Below are 22,533 nucleotides of genomic sequence, written 5' to 3'. Positions count from 1 at the left end.
GCTGTCCTGGAACTTGCTCTGTAGGCCAGGATGGCTTTAGAGATCCGCTTGCTTCTACCTCTTCAGTGCTGGGACTAAAGGCTTGTGCCACCACACCTGCCCTGTCATGGGGCAGTGGTGGAACACGTCTTTAATCCCAGCATTCAGAAGCAGAAACAGGTGGATTTCTGAGTTCAAGAGGCCATCTTGGTCTACAAAGCAAGTTCTAGGACAGCCAGGGCTATATAGAGGAAACCCTGTCTTGAAAAACAAACAGAAAAAAAAAAAAAGAGTGTAAACTATCTTGTTAACAGTTATTATTTTATGTTATAATTATTATAACACATTAAATAGTATTTTGATACGCTAAGTTAAATAAGTAATTTTAGCTTATTTTTAAAAGTATGATGACTCAGAAATTTTTATTTTTCTCTATAGTATGTTCACGTTGAATATTTTTGTTGTAATAAAAGTGGCACATACTAAACCATAGTGGTACCCTGTTCCTCCTGCTTAGTATAAGTACCAGTACAACTCACCCGTTTCCCACACAAATGCCTCACCATCGCCTGCAAACCAGGTTTCAGAGATACGAAGGTGAAAAAAAAAAAAAACTTCCTTCCTTTTCAAAATTCAACCTAATGGAGCAGCTAGACAAACAGACACTAATAATCAAACTGAAGATTGTCTATGTCAGTACTGTGAGAAAAAAAAAACTGAAACGACACAATGAAAATGTCAATAGACATGCTAATGTGGGAGGGGACTTTCACCATGTTCCATCCCTAGACAAAAATGGACTTATCGGGTTTTATGTGTGTGTGTGTGTGTTCCAAGCTAGGGTAATTACTCCAGGATTCCTCTAACTTACTTCATTAGTGAATTCTGAAGGCTCCTGAGGGTTTTGAGCTGACTCAGAACTGTGTCATGCTGACTACATGATGCATGCATGATTGAAAGGCCTGCATCTGATCTTTCATACATGCCTGGACAGATGAGGTTCATACACATAACCCAAACCCCATTGCTGTTACTGATACAGAACCCTGTTGGTCATATTAGGCCACCAAGCTAAGAAATGTAAGAGGAGGTATTTGTTGAGTTCTTATCTTCTAAAAGGAATGATAAAGATTACTCTGAACTATAGTAAATGTAACAAGCCGCCAGAGGCAACTCGTGGGTCTCCCCAAAACTCTGCCCTCTTTAACTGAAGGCTAGCTGAAACTGGATTCAAGTATACTGATCTGGACCCTGTGAGTCCAGAGACCAAGTCATCTCAGCTGTATATTTTAGAAGCGGAGCCTCTCTAGACATGAGACAAAGGCTTCAAAAGGTATGCCAGGAGCCCTAGACTACCCTCCCTACCTTTCTAAGCATGGCCTTAAAAGGGCTTTCATTACCAGAAACAGACTTCAAGGGCCAGAAGGGTCAAACTGGAGGAAGAAAGGAACAAGAGGCAGATTATATTTAACGGCAGTGGCATTAAAGCTCCCTATGCACTTCAGGAAATTCCTGAGCTCCCATCGGGTAGCCACATTTCAGAATAAGCCTACCTGGAACTATTAAGCCTGTACACTCAAGGTCATAGGGCAAGGTTTCACCAGAGTCATGTCCAACCTGTAAAGTGTACTACAGACAAAATGTTGGGTTAATAATTGCCCTTCATGAAGGGAGGCCAGTACTCATCCAAGTCAAACCTGTAAAAGGACAAATGTCCCTGGTTCTCTTCCTGGACTGTAAGGTCTTCTTTGAGGCATGGTGGGAGCGGGGTGAGAGGAAGAATCCCTTCCCTTTGAGGACTGACAAATTTTAGGGATTCTACAAGCTCCTGGGTTCTCCAGCTCTAGGGATGAGACTAGGGTAGCCCTGACTGTAGGATGGAGAACAGTTACTTTCATTTAAATATTGCCATCAAATTTTCAGCCCTGACCACCTTCTCTGCTCCAACCCTCCAGTCCCAGATCCTCCTCATTGATGTTGATAGCAAGCTCCAACCTGAGTTTACACCCGTTTATCTGCAATATATGCAAATCTTTCTTTCCTGGTCCTAAGCAATCATTCCATCCCTTCCTAAGTAGAGATACCTTATCTAAGTTTCAGGCTGATTTAAAACTCTTTGAAGCTCAGAGGTTCTACTGCGCTTCTGATACCAAGCCCATGTCCTATCATGGCCTGGAGCCATCTGGAGCTTCAAACACCCTCCTTACAGTCTCTACTATAGACCCTTAGGTCATCCAACAAGTTGTCCCTAAAGTAGAGAATCCTTCCACTCCTGGGTGCTCACCAGCAGGCACTATTGTCACAATTACTCTTAAGAACCTTAATTTTTTTTCAAAGGCCCCAATATCCTTTAAAGCCTGAGGCACGTGTGTAAATAAATTTCTTACTACTGGAATATGTCCCAATAACCCTATGTGACATCCCTATCTTGACAGTAAAGACAGATCCTATAAAATCAGTCTTGAGCAGAGGGCCATAAATGAGACTGTGATCACACTTCATCCCATTGTTCTCAATCCTCTCATGTTCTTGGACAGAAAACCTGTAATACCTCCTGATTCACAGTACCAGTCTCTGTACAAGGGACTTAAATACCTATTACTTCTTGTGAATACCTTAACCAGGTAGATAGAGGCATTCCCCAACAAAAAACCAAAAGGGTCTCAGAAATAACCATAACCCTTATAGATTACATTATCCCTCACTTTGGGCTCCTCTGGTCCTTAAAGTCAAATAATCACCCAGCATTCATTTCTAATATCATTCTCAAGATTAAGTATTATCTCTAAGCCTGGAACTCCCATCTTGGGGGGGAGGGGGGCTGGTTGGTTGTTGGTTGGTTGGTTGTTGGGTGGTTTTGTAGATAGAGTCTCACTACATAGCCTTGGCTTGCCTGCAACTTGCTGTGTAGACCAGGTTGGCCTGAAACTCACAGAGATCAACCTGTCCTTGCCTCCCAAGTGCTGAGATTAAAGGCTTTCACCACCATGGCCAACATTCTCAGTCTTCCAGGAAGGAAGAAAGGGTCAGTTGAGCTCTTGGTAGCAATCTCATTAAACTTGTACTCAAGACAACATTCTTGGCCCATTCTTCTCCCAATTGCACTGTTATGATTCTGTATTACTCCAAAATCCACAACCTATTTCAACCTCCCTGAAGTCCTCTATAGTAGGTAGGTGTTCCTCCAGTCAGATCACCTGTTAGACCCAGAATTCATTATCTACCTCAGCATGTTTTACCTTTCAGCTAGATAAGCCAGGCTATCACTGAGTGCCAGGATGAGAACAGCCACAAACATGACTCCACATTTTCAGGATCACCTCCTGATATTAACTTAGAGACTACATCAATCTTAAAAACTTCCTGCATGATAAATGACCATACAAAGCTATGTGAACAGGATCTTATTGAGTCTTCCTTTCCTTTTAAGCTACAAAGCCTGTCACTGTGGATTCATCTGTCTAGAGTTACGACCATTCCACCCCCAAAAGCTCAAACAACCTACTCCTCTGGGTCTTCAGGGGATCTCTCTCTCCTCTTCTGGAAAAACCCAGGTAAAACTCATCCACAGACACTCCAATACCTCTATGAGTGGCCAAGACACTGTCACCTCTCTGAGCTTCATGATATAATTTTACAAGCTATCTATCTATCTATCTATCTATCTATCTATCTATCTATCTATCTCTATTTTATTCATTTAGTATCCTAATAAACAAGACCCAACTCAGTTTGAAGACTTTTTTAAGCCTATTTATTCATAGAGGTCTTCTAGATTATTTCTAGACAGAAGTAATCACTTACCTTTAGTTGAATCATGTTTCTACTTCTATATTGAAAGCCAGATATGGTTGGGCACTATATCAGGGACCTGCTCATTGTCCTTTTATTCATATGCCCCCATCTTCAGAAACTGAGCCCACCTCCAGAAAAGCACACACATACAGTAATAATAATAACAACAAATTAAAGTTTAATTGCCAATGAGTGCTAAAAATAGTTGGCATGAAGTATAATAAAAAGCAATACATTTTCAGGGCCTCAAAGTATTCTCAGCAAGATAATTATTACTTCCCAAAAGAAACATAGCAACTTCATACAGAAAGAAATATGGTGAGACTACTGGAGTTACGTTACCAAAGTAAATATCAGCAATAATGAGAGATATTTACATAAAAAAATGCCTTTTTTTTAAAAATGGGTCTTTATGTAGCCCAGCGAATTAATCACTATGTAGCTGAGAATAACTTTGAACAGCTCGTGCTCCTGTCTCCAATTCCTGAGTGCTAAAATAACAGGCAAGCATGACATGTCCAGATTTCTGTTTGGTCTAGGGGACTGAAGATACACTTTGTGCATGCTAGCAGAGTGCTCTGTCAACTGAGCTACACCTCCAGCCTATGATATGACTTTTGATAGGAGGAATTAGAAAAGATACAATATTACTTTTGTGTTATTTATGCCAAAAATGCATAAACTCGACGAAATCATAAAAAGTAGTCAAAGCCAAACTGAAAGCACTCTAAAACCTTTGACCCATCCTGATCAAAATTATCAAGTTCATGGGGGAAAGTGGGAAGGGAAACAGCACCACGAAGTGAATATGACTGGTGGTAAGATTTAAAGCAGGAGGCAAGTAATTGAAAGTCAAAGTCTAAGATAAATGCAGTGGTCCCAGCCATTGTGGACTCTGTTGGATTAACAGAGAGTTATACAAGGGTAAAGTGATGCTCCTCAAGCAATGATGGTTGGGTTAACAAAGAGTTATATAAGGATAAAGTGACGGTGGACAGGGAAGAGGTAACAAGTCTGAGATGCTAAGAGGACATCCTGCAGAGCTCACAGGACCAGGGCAGGGGTGCTCAAGCATTAGCAGTCCAGGTAAGAGAGAGAACCTTGGGTGATACAACTCTTGGCAAGACCAGGGTGGGTGAGAGCACTCAAACTACTCTGAGCCAACATGAGACCAAAAACAAGAGGCACAGGTAATGCCCCAGTAGTTACACCCAGTTCTCACGCTGCTTGAGGAGTCCATCTTCTAGTTCCCTTCAAGCTAGTAAGACCACATGTCTAAAATATGGCTATGTGAGTGTAAGGAAGAAAATGTATAGAATTTCCAGAAATGATCTTCATGCCTTTTTTTCCTTCTTGCTGTTTAAAATGTGAGCATGGTGTTTTGAACCCAAGTAACCATCCCATATTATAGATAGGAACTGGAGTTCCTATATTATTATTATTATTCCTTTATAAATCCAATAGAATATTACATATTCTGAAAGAAACTGGAGTCTCTCGGCCATTAATTTCATTATAGAATGTTTAACTTTAACTTGTATATATGTTTTTAAAAATCAGTTTATCTATTAAGGGAATTATTTTTTGTGAGGGACATGGATTCTATTCATAACAAACATAATAATTTTGTTAATAAATAGAGACTTAAAACACACATTCAATGCACATCCCATCTGTCTTTCTAAACGAGGATTGATCATCTTACCCCATGTCCGCTCAATTGATTATCTTTTTTAGGTGTATAGATTTCATTATGTTTATCATATCTTATAGGTCTATATAAGTGAGTATATCCCATGTTTGTCTTTCTCCTTCTGGGATATTTCACTCAGAATGATCTTTTCTAGATCCCACCATTTGCCTGCAAATTTCATGATTTCCTCCTTTTTGATTGCTGAGTAGTATTCTATTGTATAAAAATACCACAATTTCTGTACCCATTCCACCGTTGATGGACATCTGGGTTGTTTCCAGGTTCTGGCTATTACAAATAGAGCTGCTATAAACATGGTTGAGCAAGTGTCCTTTTTGTGTACTTGAACAAACTTTGGGTATATACCTAGCAGTGGTACAGCTGGGTCTGGAGGAAGCACTATTCCTATTTGTCTTAGAAAGCGCCAGATATCTTTCCAGAGTGGTTGTACCAGTTTACATTCCCACCAGCAGTGGAGGAGGGTTCCCCTTTCTCCACAACCTCTCCAGCATGTGTTATCGCTTGAGTTTTTCATCTTGGAGTCTACTGAGCGCATCCGAAAGACTCTAACTAGCAGTGTTTTCAAAGCAAAGACTCATGACCAAACCTTTGGCAGAGTACAGGGAATCATAAGAAAGAAGGGGAGTTAGTCTGATGGGGAAAGGATAGGAGCTCCACAAGGACCAAATATATCTGGGCACAGGGTCTTTTCTGAGACTGACATTCAACCAAGGACCATGTATGGATATAACCTAGAACCTCCACTCAGATGTAGCCTGTGGTAGCTCAGTAACCAATTGGTTTCCCAAAGTGAGGGGAACAGGGACTATTTCTAACAGGAACTCAATGACTGGCTCTTTGGTCTCCCCACCCCCGAAGGGAGGAGCAGTCCTGTTAGGCCACAGAGGAGGGCTTTGCAGCCAGTCCTGAAGATACCTGATAAAACAGGATCAGATGAATGGGGAGGAGGCCCCCCCTATCAGTGGACTTGGAAAGGGGCACGGTGGAGATGAGGGAGGGAGGGAGGGCCTGGGAGGGAATGAGGGATCGGGACACGGCTGGGATACAGAGTTAATAAAATGTAACTGATAAAAAATAAAAATAAAAATAAATAAAAAAAGAAAACTAAAAAAAATAAAATAAATAAAAAAAATAAAACACACATTCAGTCCAAACAGGCAAACCATTTCTTTAAGTGGTCATGCAAGAAAATGGTGACTGTTAAATACAAAGGCAAACAGCCTTAATGGCATGAATACTTATGAATGACATGCTATATCATGAAGTAAAAGAACTCACCTGCCAGAAATCAAAGGTAGGTATATATGCACAGGTTTTATCTGGTACAAATGGACCAAGTCCGGGTTGACACATACTGAGTCGATGCAGGGCATGAGCTATAGCGTACACAGCTTGTCTGACATTATTGGTGATTCTTAGCTCAGACACATCCAGATAGGTATTTTTCAGATCTTCCAGCTTCTCCTCTCCAGTACAGAGCTGATCAGACATGTCATACAATCTGTCTTCTTTACCAGTCATATTCACTCTGTGGTCCACATTATAAGGCACGCTGCTATTGGGCCAGGTACAGTTAAAAGCAGTTTGCCAGAATTCAATGGTCAGGACATCATTCGGATCCTTGCTAGGGTGCACATCATAAAGAAATTCTTTTAACCCTGGTATATCACTTCGCGGTGTTGCAAATCCAATAGTTCCACCAAAATATGGAAAGTATTCTGGTTTTGCAATGAGAGCGGAGGTAATCCAGGCTTCGCTGGCTATCCATGTCCTGTCAGTTATGTTATGATGAACCATTTCTAGCACAAAAGGGCTGAGGTCAATGTCAGAAGTATAAAGCACAATGACTTTGGCAGTGGAATCCTTGATTGCATTAACAGCTTTCTGCATTTTCTCATTGGAGTAGACTTTGGGAATGGTTTCAGAGAAAGCGACGCAGAGGTTGGCAGCCTCCATTTTTTCCTTAAAGGATTTTACTCCATATTTTCCATAATCATCATCAGCTGCAATTGTACCCACCCAGACCCAACCAAAGTGTTTGATAAGATACACCATGGCCTCGGACTGGACTGTGTCACTGGGTACTACACGAAGATAAGATGGAAATTGGAATTTGTCACTAAGAATTGAGCAGGAAGAAGTATAACCCACCTAAAATTGAAAACATTTATAATTACTAGGAAGCCAGAGCCAAACCTTAAATAACAGCTTTTGGAATATTTGAGATGGTGAGAGCTGAATAATTCTCTTACTCCTCTAATTTTTTCATAAAACATGACTCTCTATTCCTACTCCATGAGTGGGGACTGCAGATGAAAGCTCTTTGGTCTATGCTGAACCCCAGGGGGTTATGGCAGCTGATTATTGATGAAATTCAATGTACTATTTTTCATGGATGGCACTGACAGAGAGGTCATTTGCTTTTTCCTTTATCCTTCCTGGAGATACAGTGACTCCCCTGAGTCAGGACATTCGGGTTCTTCATCAACTTCAGTATCTTATGCACACAAATAATGGAATGAGCCCATGCCCCATCCATTTGGTAGCACTACTTTCTCTTGCTTACATTATCTCACTTCTGTCCCACTCCAATTAGTTTTGTTCTTTTCCTTCTTTCTTTTTAAAATTTTCTTTACTTATTTCATTCTCCCAGGACTTCTACATGAGTAGACACTAAAACCTAGACTGAAAAAGGTAGTTCTACAGACCTCAGGTCTAAGCAATTTTCTACAAAAAAAAAAAAAAAAAAAAAAAAAAGTTCCTCAACACTCTCATTTTATAGGACCTAAACCAGGCACACAAAGAAATCCTTTTGTCATCTGCTCAGTAATTATTGTATGTATTTCTCATCTTTGGGAACTTGATAACGGAGCTTCAATCACCATGTGTTAGTGACCATTTTTACGCATTTCTCTAACTCGATTCTCCACATCACTCACTCACTTTGTCATGTTACTAACACACCATTTCCAGTAGGGTTTTCTCTATTACACTTCCACAGCTCCAGAACTGTCAGTTCCTTCATGAAGTCAACCGACTTCTGTGTTCACTTTTCGTGGTCTTTCATTTTGTTCTTAATCCCTTGGCTAGCATTTACACTTCTTTAGAATTATGTACAAGCAGCAGCAACATAGAAGCTATCTACAGGAAGGAACACTTGTTCTTCTTCTGCCTGCTTAGCACAGACTGATTTGACTATTGAAATCTGCACTCAAAGGACACTGAGCAGCACAGAATTTCTCCTGTCATAAAAATAATACACCCTCATTGTAGAAAACTCAAAATTGTACTAAATATGATAAAAAAAAACAAACTACTCATAACAGTGTTTAGGAGAAAAGCTCATTATACTAACCTTTATACTTTTTATCTAAGTTTCATGATTATTTTCACTTACTGTATGTTGAGCATAAAAATAATTTCTAAAGCTCTAAAATTTCTAAAGTTTTAAAAATCAAGCAAAGAGCCAAAATACTATGCAATGCAGAGAAAAATGTCAATATCAAGTCTACGGAAACTGTCATAACAGGTCCACGGAATACCTGATTTCAAGTCATAGCTTGCATTACAGTTCAACAACTAATCAAAATATATATTTAATAAAATTCACCCAATCTTTGTCCTGCTGAAGAAACCATATAGCATAACTTTTCAAGTGATCAGGATTGGATTCTCTGTACTATAGATTCGCTATAGTATAGATTATAGATAAGGATTCTCCAAAGCAACACCTTTTAAGTTTTTCTTTCTTTTTTTCTTTTTATTTATTCACTTTACATCTCCAGCTCAGTCCCTCCTCTCCTTTCCTCCTGGTCCTGTCCTCCCAACTCTCTTCTCCCTTTCTCCTCAGAAAAGCGAAGTCCGACCACCAACACGCCCTGGCAGATCAATTCCCATCAGGACTAAGTGCATTCTCTTCCACTGAGGCCAGACAAGATAGCCCAGCTAGGGCCAAAGACAGGGCGAAGGCAATGGATTGGTGGGTAAAGTGCTTGACATGAAAACTTGATGACCCGGGTTCAAGCTCCAAACTCCAGGTAAAAAGTGGATGCAGTGGCATACATCTGTAACCTCAGCACTTCTGTAGCAAGATGAGACACAGGGACAGGAGAACTGGCCAGAACCTCACAGGACACTCAGCCTTGAGTATATTAAACAACAGCAGTAACAAGGGAAATCCTGCCTCGAACAGAAGGCAAGAAATGACTCTAAACTTGTCCGCTAACCTCCATGGCCACGACAGTGCAGTCATGAATGTATATACTTGCACATGTGCACTAATCTGTAAAGCTGTTTCAGCTTTTGGTGGTATTCCAAAATGATAACCATTTTGTGACATTCCCAGATCCATTTTAGATTGGGAGTGTGATGATTTGGTTCACTATTAATAAGCATCAACAGAGACAAAAAACCAAAACATATGTCTTATTCCAGCTGTCAATCAACCATCAAGTGTTTACCCAGTACTATGGATCATGTGACTAACAAGAAGTCAATAATCACAAGGTCACAACTCAGTGCGAGCAGGACGTTTTGGATGGAGTCATCTCAAATCACCTCTAAGTAAGCCTCAGCGCTCATGGCTGGGGCTCGGTTGAACAGTCACTGTGACACCATCACGCTCATCCTACGTTGTCTCTGTAGTGCACCTCAACCTCTTCTGCACTTCTTATTTTCAACAATTTCTACAATGTTCATATTTCTTTAAATATTTTTGTTTGTTTCTCGAGACCTGGTTTCTTTCTATAAGACTAGTTGTCTGGAAACTAGCTCTGTGGATCAGACTAGCCTCTGACTCTTCTGAGTGCTGGGATTAAGGTGTGGCCACCATTTTTAAGTGCGCATGCTTCCATGAGCGTGCGTGCACTGCATTCGTGCAGCAGCCCAGGAAAGCCAAGGGGGTGGGCTTCAGATCCCCATAACTGGAGTGACAGGTGGTTGTGAACCACTGTATGAGTTCTGGGGGATTAAATCTAGGTCCTCTACAAGAACAAGTGCTCTCATTCCCTTAACCATCTCCCCAGCCCTCAATTCTATAGTAAGTACTCAGTACAATATTCCAAGATACCTGAGGCACGTAATACAACCCCAGAATTCTCGAAGCAGCAACTGACAAGGATGACCCCCCTGAACCAACCAGCGCCGCCAGTACTGATCCAGTGCTGTTTCTAAAATTGGGTTGGAATTCTTCCTGCCCTGTAAGAAACACCAAAGATGACTCCATTGCTTTCGTGATGGTATAGCAGGAATCAAATATCTGATAGCCCAGAGTATGATTGGGCAGAATGTCCTTCCTCTCATTGATCTCTTTGAGGGTGTAGATCATGGTTTTCATCCAGCGGAAACCGCGGAAGTTAAACCTGGAAAGGAAAAGCTTTTGTGAGGCACTGGCCACTGGGGGGCGGGGGGTGGGGGGTGGGGCTTGTCAGGAAGCAGCTTCAGTTAAGTGAGTGGTTACAACTTTTTGCTGAAGCAGCAACAGTTTTCTGCATGTGACAATTTTTCACAATTGGCACTACAATCTTAAAGTGTTCAAGAGAATCATATTCACTATTGATTAGTAATCATAAGAACTTTTGGAAAATTTCTACATACATATATATATACAAATCTTTTATATGCTGTAATTTTTCTCAAATGTCCAATTATCTCTTTATCAAAAAAATATTCTTCTAGTCAAAACTCCCTTCAGCAACAAACAAGATACATAACAGTCCCTTTGCACACATTTCCCCCATTCATTTGAAAGTCCCCTGGGGCCATAGGATTCTTCTCCTTACCTCAACCTATGTTCTTCTGAACATTATAATTATAAAAATCACTTAAATACATTAAGACACTTAAAGCAGTAGTACAGAAAAGCATTACAAAACTTATGTGTAATTCAACCCCAACTGCATTACCCTTCTTCTCAGATTGTACTTTTAACACTGAGGCATATTTACTGGTTCTCAGACATAAAGACAAGCATGATTCATCATTCTTTTAATTCTCTAGTCATTAAAATTCCTATTGCAGCTAACTACCACATTTTTCAATCCCCCTTATATTCATCAACTAGCTCTTCTATTTCCTTCCTTCTCTCTTCAACATTAAAGCACATTTGAACGTACTAAAGGCGAGTACTCCAACATGACTTAATGCCTTAAAAACGTCTTCTGTTCAGTAATTTTTTTCTATTATGTATCCAACAACAGGAGGCTGGAGAGAAGGCTCAGCATTTAAAAGCAAAGGATCCAGGTTTAATTCCCAGCACCCACATGGGGGTTCTCTACCATCTGTAACTGCCGTTTCAGGGAATTTTATACCTTCTTCTAGCCTCCACATGCTCCAATCATGTACATGGTACACACTGATACATTCGGGTAAAAACTTCACACATACAAAAGAAATAAAACTAACAATTTCAAAATATAGCAATAACAAATAGCCCTTTCAAACACTGGAATTTCCTTTTGTGTCACTTAATTGAGTTTGCATACAGGATGTAGTTCTTAGGTTTCTCAAGACAGTATAACACAATAAAGAATAAATGCAACACTTTCTGCATACAAAGCAGAAAAAAATAGCCTAACAGTTATAACGCAAGGTGATAAAAGCCACCATCTAAGTAGATGAGGAACAATGAGATTCAAAGGCACACCCAACCCTGCAGGAACTCAGCCTTGTTGAGGCCAGAGGATGACACAGAAACAGAAGAAAGGAAATTCAGACAGTGTTGGGGCTCTACAGCAGGGAACATGGCTGTATTAAGGAGTGGAAAAGTTGATATAATTAGATGAGAGAGATGAGGCTGGAACAGTGCAGTGAAGAAGAGAAGAGAGCAGTAGGCACCACAACACAGAGTGCTGTCCCACCCCGCGCTGCTCTTTCCAGACTAACAACTTTGGAAATAAACGGAGTAGTATCTTTTTTTTTTTTTAAGGAAATTAAAAATTCAAGATCTAGAAAAACATTGACCTGTTTTGAACCAGTAACTCCAGCCATTGAGAAGTTAGCTGGGAGGGCACTGCCCCATAGGGTAAAAGCTACCTGCCCCCATGGTGCACTACAGAGGTTTTGACAGTACTGGAAAACTAGAACAAACTAATTATGTCCACTCATAGAACCTTGACTGTATAAGAATATTTTCCTTCATTACAAAACAATCATCCAAGAAATGATACAGCCATGAGAAAACAATTGTGAGTGAAATGGGGAGTAGGAAGGCTTTCTATAATTAAAGCTGAATACAATGTATTTTAAAGATTAACAGAGAAATTATTTTAAACCATCTCAGGATAATTACTACAAAGATGGGATTGGGGTTAGATTTCCCTTCTTTCATTAATTTTTATTATGAAGTTCACACTATTTCATAATATCTAAATCCTCCTTTTGTGACTATCAAACAAAATTTTTGTCCATAATTTTTCTCTATTCTGAGAAATATTTTCAAAATAATACAGAACCTTCCTGTTTTATGTGTGTTTAACAGATGGACAATTGAAATTAGTATTGCATGGAAGTTAATTATTTAACAATAAAAGTTCTCCAAACCCCAAGTTAGTTAAAGTTTATGATTAAAAAAAAAGTTAATATTGCTTAGTTTGACTTTGGATTCTGAACACTCCATAAACCATTGGAAAGGAAAGTTGAATTACATGGAAGAACATGAAAAGCCCTAGGGCTGGATAGATAGGAATTATTGACAGATACTGGTGTAAAATAATCATAAAAAATCTAATTTTAAAGAAATGGATTTTTTAACATAAGACCGAAATGTAGGCACTCAAATCCTAATTTTAAGAATTACACAAATCCCAAAATAACCCTAATTATTTTATTTAGGAATAATTTAGGAAATTATTCTAAATAGAACATATTTACTTCTCTCCATTCTTTCAACTAGAATATAATAACATATTTGTTTAAGGAAGGGAAATTCGTATTTTAAAATCTGCATACAAGCCTTTAGCATCTAACACTGCTGGGAGAGAGACCGCCAATGAAGGGTGGAGAACAAATTAAATAATTGCATTTATAAACTGTCACTGTATTAAATTATGACGAACTCTCAGTTTCCATTTCAGGTTATATGGGATTAAAGAAGCGAAAACAACTGTTGGTAAGTAAAACTTGATTCTGCAATAATCTAGTTGTAAGTAAAATCCTTGGTCTTCTCCCTTCAATCCCATCACTGGGATTGAGTGAAAAACAATTACAGGCTTGAGAAGGGCACTCATTGTAAATCTCTGCATTTTCTGAAATTGTAGAGATGATTATTACACTGCACACAATGCCATCTCAAATATGGAGCATGAAATTTTTTTTTTTAAAAAGTTGTGATCAGTGACGATGTGAAGCTGGCAGAATGCTGAATGTTTCCAGGATGCATTGACAACACTAACAGCCATGGAGCTTCATGGAAATGCCTACTGTGTCAGGTGAACAACCCAGTTATAACTGTGTTTTTGTTACAGTCACAATTATTTAAATCCTGCATATATGTATAATAATATTAATCATATACATATATATGGGAATGAAAGGAGGCCAAAAATAACACAGAAAGTGGGAAAAAGTTGCTTTTTGATAACAATAAGTTACTGGTAATTTGTTTTGCTTTTTTAAATTTGTGGCATTCTTTTCATGCTAATGTGGTATGTGTGTGTGTGTGTGTGTGTGTGTGTGTGTGTGTGTATTATGTGCAGATAGTTGTCCTATCCACATTTTACATTTCCCACAACCGATTACTGGGAAATTCTAGTATCAGGCATGGATTTCATTTCCTGAGGAGGCAACTTGGAGGTGCAAACACTAAGAGCAAAGGCCTTCTAGGGTAGGTTTTTCTCAGATAAATCAGTGTCCCCCTGCAATGAGCTTCTATCGAGAAGAGTTTTGGCCTCTGCTAATTAACAGTAAAGCTGCAGTGCCACATAATTTTGTAGCTGTTCTTCTGAAACCTCAGTGTGTACACTAGTTCACAGGAGTCTTCTAAAAGCATAGGTTCTGGTTCTACAAGGCTGGGTAGCAGCCTGCTCTTCATGCCTAACAAGCTCTTTGCTGCTGCTGCTGCTGCTGCTGCTGCTGCTGCTGAAGCACACACAACTCTATGAGGAGCAACCACTCTGGACAGCATCAACCCTCCAGCTAGAAACCCAAGCCCCATGCTCACCTCTCTCCCAACCCCACACCTGAATTGATAAGAAAGAAGAAATAATAGCTTACCCTTCACACAGAGGTGAGACTGGCTCCAGAATAGATTGGTCGACTGGGATGATTCTGGAGTGAATAGGAAACAGTCCTGCAATAATAAGTGAATGGTTTTTGGCATCTACATATCCAGACAAATTAAACTTGGCCATCAGCCTGCATTGTTGTTCCTCTGTTTTCTGTTGAGCACTCAATGCAGCCCATAAAAATGCAAGAAATCCTAGAGCTAAGCATATCTTTCTGCTGGCCATTTTAAAAAGGTGAGTTTGAAGAAATTGGACTAGTGTGGAAATCACACACGTTTTACTGAAGCACCTTAATTGAGTATTTATATGTGTCCCAGTGGACTTGGCTTGCCAGTACTTGCTACATAATTTTCATGTCTCAATCCCAGGCCTTGCAATCACTTGCAATTTATGGATCTGGACTGCGAGCAGAGTAACCCTTTGAAAAGAAACTTCTGAAAAATCCCCATATGCTTTGTAACAATCAATGACAGAAATGTGGGTTCTGAGGTTAAGAGTCATTTTAATTTGTAGAAACTGTCCTGCCCTGCTTAGCATTGTCAACAATATTGAGTCTCACTGCAGCAAACCCCACAGTCTTCTCTACTCCAAAGATGAGAAAAGGTATCCTGCTTAATCTTAAAGTACCAGAAAGGGGCCTCATTACCTGATGACTAAGATGCTAACAAACCACCGTAGAGAAATTGTGTAAGGCCCAGATACATTTAACAAGCATCTTTCACACTTACCATTTTCTTTATCCTTTAATACTGGACACAGTACTGCTCTCAGCACTCCTCCATAGAGGCAGGCTCATGTTTCTAGTTTCCTCTGAAAAATTATCTCCTTTCTCCCTCCCTATAATCTCTCCAGTCTCTCCCCTCTCTCCCCCGTCTCTGTCCTAAGTCTCTCTGTCTCTCTCCATCTCCCTTTCCCTCTCCCTTCCAATCTCTACTCCCCTGTTATATGGCTGAGCCCCACCTTTAGTCCATTTGCTTCCTTTCTTACTAAGCTCATCTCAGAGACAAACCTCTTATAAGATCAGTTTACCATTCTTTTAGTCCTCTCCAGTTGCCCTCTTATGTCCTTTACAAACATTTTTCCTTAACATACAAAATTCAAACTATTTTCAGAATACAGCCCATCCAAAATGCTAGATCTTGAAAGCAGTGTAGACCCCTTTCTCATACAACTTTTCTCCAAAGCACTTTCCTCACAGATGCAATAGAAACTTACGGAAACTTGACGTACACTGGTAATGAATGTAGCTTTAATTGTTGTCCTAAGACACAGAACAAGCTAAAAGTGCACAATAAGGAGATTTTGAGTTATTTGTGCTCTAGTCACATGATGGAATGCAGAGCCTTGTGCGTGTTGTTCTTAAGAACAAAAATACTCATAGGCAGCTGGAGAGATGGGCCAGTAGTTAAGAGCACACATACTGCTCTTGCAGAGAACCTGGGTTAAGGTGCCAGCACCCACCACATTAAATGGCTTATAACAGCTTCCAATTTCAGTTACAAGGACTCTGACACCCTCTTTTGGCTTAGCTGGCACATATATGTACATAGAGTACATGAAGAAACACACATATGCACTAAAAAAAAAGTGAAGATTCGTTTTAAATTAATCTTTAAAAATACAAGGAAAAACCTCACAATGTGTATAAAGTTAACACATGTATTTGTAAGTTTCTAGAATTTACCAGTAAATTATAGCTCTCTTTCACCTATATGTTGCCATCCTTTTTTTTACAAAAACAATTTGTTCACTTTGTATCCCAGCTGTAGCCCTCTCCCTCCTCTCCTCCCCAATCACCCCCGCTCTCCCTTCCTATTCCCCTCCCATACTTCTCCCTGAGTCCATTGATATGGGAGGTCCTCCTCCCCTTTCTTCTGACCCTAGCCTTTCAGGTCTCATCAGGACTGGCTGCATTGTCTTCCTCTGTGTCCTGGTAATGCTGTTCACCACAGCGGGGGGGGGGGGGGGGGGGAGGAGAGGAGTGTCGGTGATCAAAGAGCCAGCCACTGAGTTCATGTCAGAGACAGTCCCTCTTCCCCTTACTAGGGAACCCACTTGGACACTGAACTTCCATGAGCTACATCTGTACAGCGGTTCTAGGTTATCTCCATGCATGGTCCTTGGTTGGAGTATCAGTCTCACAAAAGGCCCCTGGGCCCAGATTTTTTGATTGTGTTGCTCCAGTCCTCTCCAGGTCATTCTCACTCTCTCCCTTCTTCCATAAGATTCCCTGCATTCTGCCCAAAGTTTGGCTATGAGTCTCAGCATCTGTTTTAATACCCTGTTGGGTAGAGTCTTTAAGAGGTCCTTTGTGGTAGGTTCCTGTCCTGTTCCCTGTTTTCTCCATCTCCTGAGGTTTATCCTATTAGCCTTTCTGAATGAAGACTAAACATCTTACCCAGGGTCCTCCTTCTTGAAATCATGAAAACTGCAGGCAAATGGTGGGAACTAATAAAGATCATCCTGAGTGAGGTATTCCAGAAACAAAAAGACACATGTGGTATATACTCACTTAGAAGTGGATATTAGACATATAATATAGGATAAATATAGGATACTAAAATCTGTACACCTAAAGAAGCTAAGCAAGAAGGAGGACCCTGGGTATGTTTCCATCTTAGGAGAAACCACTGCCAAAAAGAAATAGGAAGAAAGGGAAAAATCCCCTTGTCATAACACTTTAACAGACCAATAGTTTTCGATTCCGTTTTCATTTCTAGCCCCAATTGGCACTCATACAATAGTGTTGGGTTAATGTGTGGTTTTTAACTTTCTCCTTTATACTTCGATATATTTTCCTGTACAAACTCAACAGCGAGGAACGAAAAGTTGGTTCGGTGGTTAAAGCTATTGCTATGCAAGTATCAGAACCAGAGTTTGGATCCCCAGCACTCAGACAAATGTGGGATAAGCACGTCTAGCAGACAGCCTGCAGGCGAAACAGTATCTCAAAGACAAACCAGCAAGCTACCCTAGACAAATCACCTCCTAGTTCAAGTGCAAGACGGCCATAATTTATAAAGTGTGGTGTGGCCAAGGAAGATAACTTCTGTGTTTCATACCACATACCATGGTCACATGTGTAAACAGACCTGCCCACACATGCACACAAATCCCCCACCCTCCATAAGATGGTATCATATACATATATATATATATATATATATATATATACCATATAATGGAAATATTTTTCTATTACATGCATGTTCCCTCAACTCTAACCCTCAACACATATTTTGCATATGATACCATTGTTATCACCAGTCACCTGAGTCACACTCCATCCCTATTATAGAAAGTTGGCTAAGTATAATCTCCCACTAATCAAGGGAGAAGCCCCAGAGTGTCTCCATTCCTAGCTCACTGGTGAGCTATGGGGCCATCCTCATTTTCCACTGTTGGAGGGGCCTTCAAAGTGACCTTGAAGGTGTCTTTTAAACCCTGACAATGTTGTCTCTAGGTCTGTCAAAAGTCCCACAGTCATCATTTTTTCCCCTCATAGCTCTCAATGCTGGTCACAAGATTTAGTGAATAGACAGATTCTCAGAAGACACCCTACATGGCTTCAAAGTTTGACTTTATCCGAAGAGAATGCCTGATCAAACATTGGGTCAGTAATCAATTCCTCACTGCTAACAGCATAAGAATCCCACTTGAGCTTAATAAAGACTTAGTTCACAACTTTCTCAGACTGTTCTGGAATTATTCATCCCTCACATTTGGCCTCCCTTTCTTACCTTGGCAGTTATTTCTGAGAAATTACCCATTGGTTACCAAAGCTACCACTTAGACAAGGTATGTTTATCACCCATAAAGTTTAGTCTAATTCTTTGAGGAAATGCTATACTGGAAACCATAAAAATCATTAGCATATATGTTATCTTAATATTTTAAATTATGTGTAGGTGTTTTTGCATATGGTTATGTGCACATGAGAGCAGGTATCCTTGGAAGCCAAAGGCATTGGATCTCCTGGAGCAGGAGATACAGAGGGTAGTGAGCAGCCTGATGTGGGTTCTTAGAACAAACTCAGGTCCTCTGAAAGCACATCGGTCAAACGCTTAGTTAACTGCCCAGCCCTTATATTAGTATGTTAAAACTAGTATTTTATACTTCAAATAGTGTCCTCATTCCTCACTCTTCCTCTAGTATATGCATTAGATTCACGTTGTGGGGGCTTCAGATTTGTGCAGCAGCATCTGGTGTCCAGTTTGGGAACTTGAGAATGCTGGTATATTCCTATCAGGGTCAGTGATTGCATCCTCCAAGTGCCATAGAAGACAACAAAGATAAAGCAAAGGTGACAAAAGTCACCTCTGTTCTCTCGCTTGGGAGTCTCATGAAATGCAGTGATGGATGTTCAATGACTCATTTCCCAGCACACCATCTCAGGCGACTGTTTCTGTTTTCTTCATTTCACAACTGAACAGACATGAGCTCACATGGCAAATGTAGGCTGAGATGTAGGCACCAAAGGCCATGATCTACTTCCGACCTGTGCAAAGGAAACATGTCAGGTCCAGGAGGTAGATTATTGCAGCCTTCTTCTCGGAAACTGAAGGCTTAATGAACCAGCAATGTTCTGATGGTAAGTGAACTTTTCTAAGGCTCAAACTGAATGACACTTTAATAGTAATGTTGCCATTACTTACAGTGGTAGAGTTTTTTCTTTTATGGTTATTTGAGCCTACACTTAGTTGCCACAGAATTCTGACTCCAAGAACGCTTAGTTCAGAAAAGTTTTGGTGTAAAAATGACCTTGGGTGTTTGATCACATGTGCACAGCCCAGACTCCTGGGTCAAGACAGTGGCTGTTTTCCCCTCCCAGCCTTGTTTGATCCTTGAAGTTCTGAGGCAGTCAGGCCTCTTTCAGGAATAGTAACAGATTCTGTCTAGACTTGTCTTTGCCTCCAAGCAAAGAAAACACCTGAGCCCATTAAGGCTCTGAAAAACCAACCACCTTACCAGCTCAAGTTGAGTGTTTGTGAGTTTGAATGTGAAATGTCCCGTATAAGCTTGTGCCTCTTCCCCAGCTGGTGGTGCTGAGTAAGAAGGTTATAGAACCTTGGGAAGTGAGACCCCAGCTACAGGAGTGGGTAACCAGGGGAGGGTCTCATATCCTGACCCCATTTTCTGTTCTCCTTTGCTTCCTGTCTGCTGTCACAATGTAGCTAACCCCAAAGCTACAAACTCTAGCCACTGGAGTTCTAGGTTAAGAGCTCCAGCCACTGTTTCTCCACCAGGACATTGAACTTTCAGCTCTGCTACCATGACAGTCAGCCATTTGTTCCTTTGAGATACGTACATAGTTTTGGATAGCCTGAAACTCGCGATATAGGCCTACTCACTAAGTAGCTCTTGATGTTTTTGTACAGGCAAAGGTTCATCTACCTTCGACTCCCAAGTGCCTGGACCAAAAGCATGCACTATGACACCTGACTCATAATGGACTCTGAAACTGTAAGCCCAAATAAATTCTTTCTTCTGTTATTTCTGGTCATGGTATTTTTATCATAAAAGAAGGAAAGTAATTAATATGATAAAGTAAAAAGTTGAAAAATTATCTGGAGATTGCAGTGGTTAAACTTTGCTTCTACAAGGGAATAGATCAGAAGCCATACAGGAATATGGAAATTTTCAGTTAAGAATTACAGCTAGCCATTTTTTTTTTTAAATGTTATTCCAGGCCAAGCACTGTAGCACATGCCTTTATTCCCAGCACTAGGGAGACAGAGGCAGGCAGATCTCTGAATTTTGAAACCAGCCTGGCCTATAAAAGGAGTCCAGGACAGCCAGGGCTACACAGAGAAATCTGTCTCAAAATACAAAACAAAAAATGTTATTCCAATTATTAAAATGGGGAGGGTCATGAATTTGAAAGAGAGCAGAGTATGTGGGGAGAGCTGAGGGGATAAATGTTGTAATCTCCAAAGTACCAAGTATGTTATTCCCCACTGGGCTGGATATGAGGAGTTTCCCAGCTTTAATCAGTCATTCGCTATGTAACTTTGCACTGGTGGCTCTTGCAAAGTTTGGTTCTCTGCACCCTCAGTGGCGGCTCACAACTCCCTGTAACTCTAGCTCAAGGGTCTGACGCTTCCCCCTAACTCCAAGGGCACCCGCACTCACACACACACACTCACTTCGCAGACAGCCACACATGTTTGCAGCTCTAAAAATATCAAATAACCGTCACAAAAAGGAATTTTGTACTTTCACTCAAAAAAGGAAAATATTTAGGAATCAGTCTTCCCAGAACATTTCCCAGTGATTTACACCATTCACCGTCTTAGCTCCGCCCCCCTTATATTGCACTGTCCTAAATCTTCTATTTGCTTAAAATTTTTTCAGATTTTTAGAGAAGCTTGTTGAACACTCACTAAATATGTGTGATGTGTGTATATAATCTTTGGTACTTCCCCAATAAAATGCTATAAAAACTAGGTCAATTTATTATGTCTTCATTACTTACAAACAGAAGCTGCATTAGAACAAATCGCAACATGGAAATCTCTCACACTTTGCTAAATACTTTATTTCACAAACATTTTTCTTAGAGTAAAATGACAACCATTATAATGCAATTACACAAAGACATCTTGACAAAGGGCTCTTGTGTTTTCTACTTTACATAGGCACGTGAAGTGGGAATTTTAAAATGTTTTTCACTAACACTATGTAATTTAAAAGAAAAATTTGTACATTTGGCAGTGATGTGTTGTCTAAAAGAATAGTAATGCAGGCAAAGTACTCTAATTTAAAGACAAACTTAAGATCAAGTTTAGAGAAGGATCCCTAGCTTCTCTTCTTAGAATTTAATCTACATAAACTCTTTAATATAAGTCAAAATAACTCAAGCAATGAACAACAGCAACAAAACTTGCCCCATGTTAAACAGTATTTTTTATGGAGAAGAGCAGCGATTTATAAACTCTTCAAATTTAAACTCAAAAACATTTTTCACTTTAAGCTGTGGTAAAAAAAAAAAAAAATCTTAAAAAGAAAGTTGAATTTGTTTTCTGAGCTAGCAAAAGGCCATACCAAGTCACTGATTTGAGCACTAACAAGGCGGCACTCCATGGTTATCAATAATACTGTGTCTCTGCTCATGGTTTCTTCTAGTCTTTTCTAACAGGAGATGGCTTTACTCTTCTTAACACTGTGCCAAAGAAGTAATGAACCCAGTATGAATGTGGACGAATGCTTGCGCATCAGGCAAAACTCACAGCACTAAAAAATACAACCAATTAGTAAGGAAAATCTATGTTTTGAAAAGCTGAATACTTACATAATATGAATATTCAGAACATCATGCTTGTGACTAATTTTAGAAGCATACATGCATATACACAAATTTGGCTGATCATTTACTAAAAAGCAATGCAAAGATTCATGTCCACTGTTAACACTGGACATACCTACGGGAAGTTCATTAAGCTTATTGTCCGGAACCCCTGTTAATATATGCAGTTTCTCAAGAATCTGAACATATCCTGTCCTTTTTGCTCTTGCTTCCCTTTTTGATAAGCACCAAGATTTAATGACAATTTATGAAATCATTTCTTCCATTGTTTACTGAAGACAGATTTTAGTCATTTCATGTTAATTTAGCAAAGCGATTTTATAGTCAAATATTATTGCAACATAAAAGACATGGTAGCATGTCACTAACAAATACACAATTCACAAAACCTAACTACTCATTTCACTTAACAAAGTAGTGCTTTATAAAAAGTATGTTCAGAGAATGTTTACACTCATTTTATTTAAATGTCAAGGCTGTAATAGCCATAGGCAATGTAAAGACAGAACTTACTTAAA

At 39.8% G+C, this 22,533-nt stretch overlaps 1 protein-coding gene across 1 annotated transcript in view; it reads right to left on the bottom strand.

Annotated features, from left to right (window-relative positions):
• Positions 1–15,135, bottom strand: part of LOC110566506 (vomeronasal type-2 receptor 1) — a 40,479-nt gene extending 25,344 nt beyond the window's left edge. Inside the window, exons 1-3 of the mRNA XM_021664362.2 lie at positions 14,699–15,135; positions 10,557–10,848; positions 6,767–7,639 (exon numbers count right to left, since the gene is read on the bottom strand). Of these exons, the coding sequence (XP_021520037.1) occupies positions 6,767–7,639; positions 10,557–10,848; positions 14,699–14,934 (1,401 nt within the window). The 5' untranslated portion in view covers positions 14,935–15,135. The remainder of the gene's footprint in view (positions 1–6,766; positions 7,640–10,556; positions 10,849–14,698) is intronic.
• Positions 15,136–22,533: the final 7,398 nt, after the last annotated feature.

The sequence above is a fragment of the Meriones unguiculatus genome, chromosome 2 (assembly GCF_030254825.1).
Source record: "Meriones unguiculatus strain TT.TT164.6M chromosome 2, Bangor_MerUng_6.1, whole genome shotgun sequence".
NCBI lineage: Eukaryota > Metazoa > Chordata > Mammalia > Rodentia > Muridae > Meriones > Meriones unguiculatus.
Note: the sequence above shows the minus strand (reverse complement) of the source record. Positions and strands in the feature narration are given on the sequence as shown.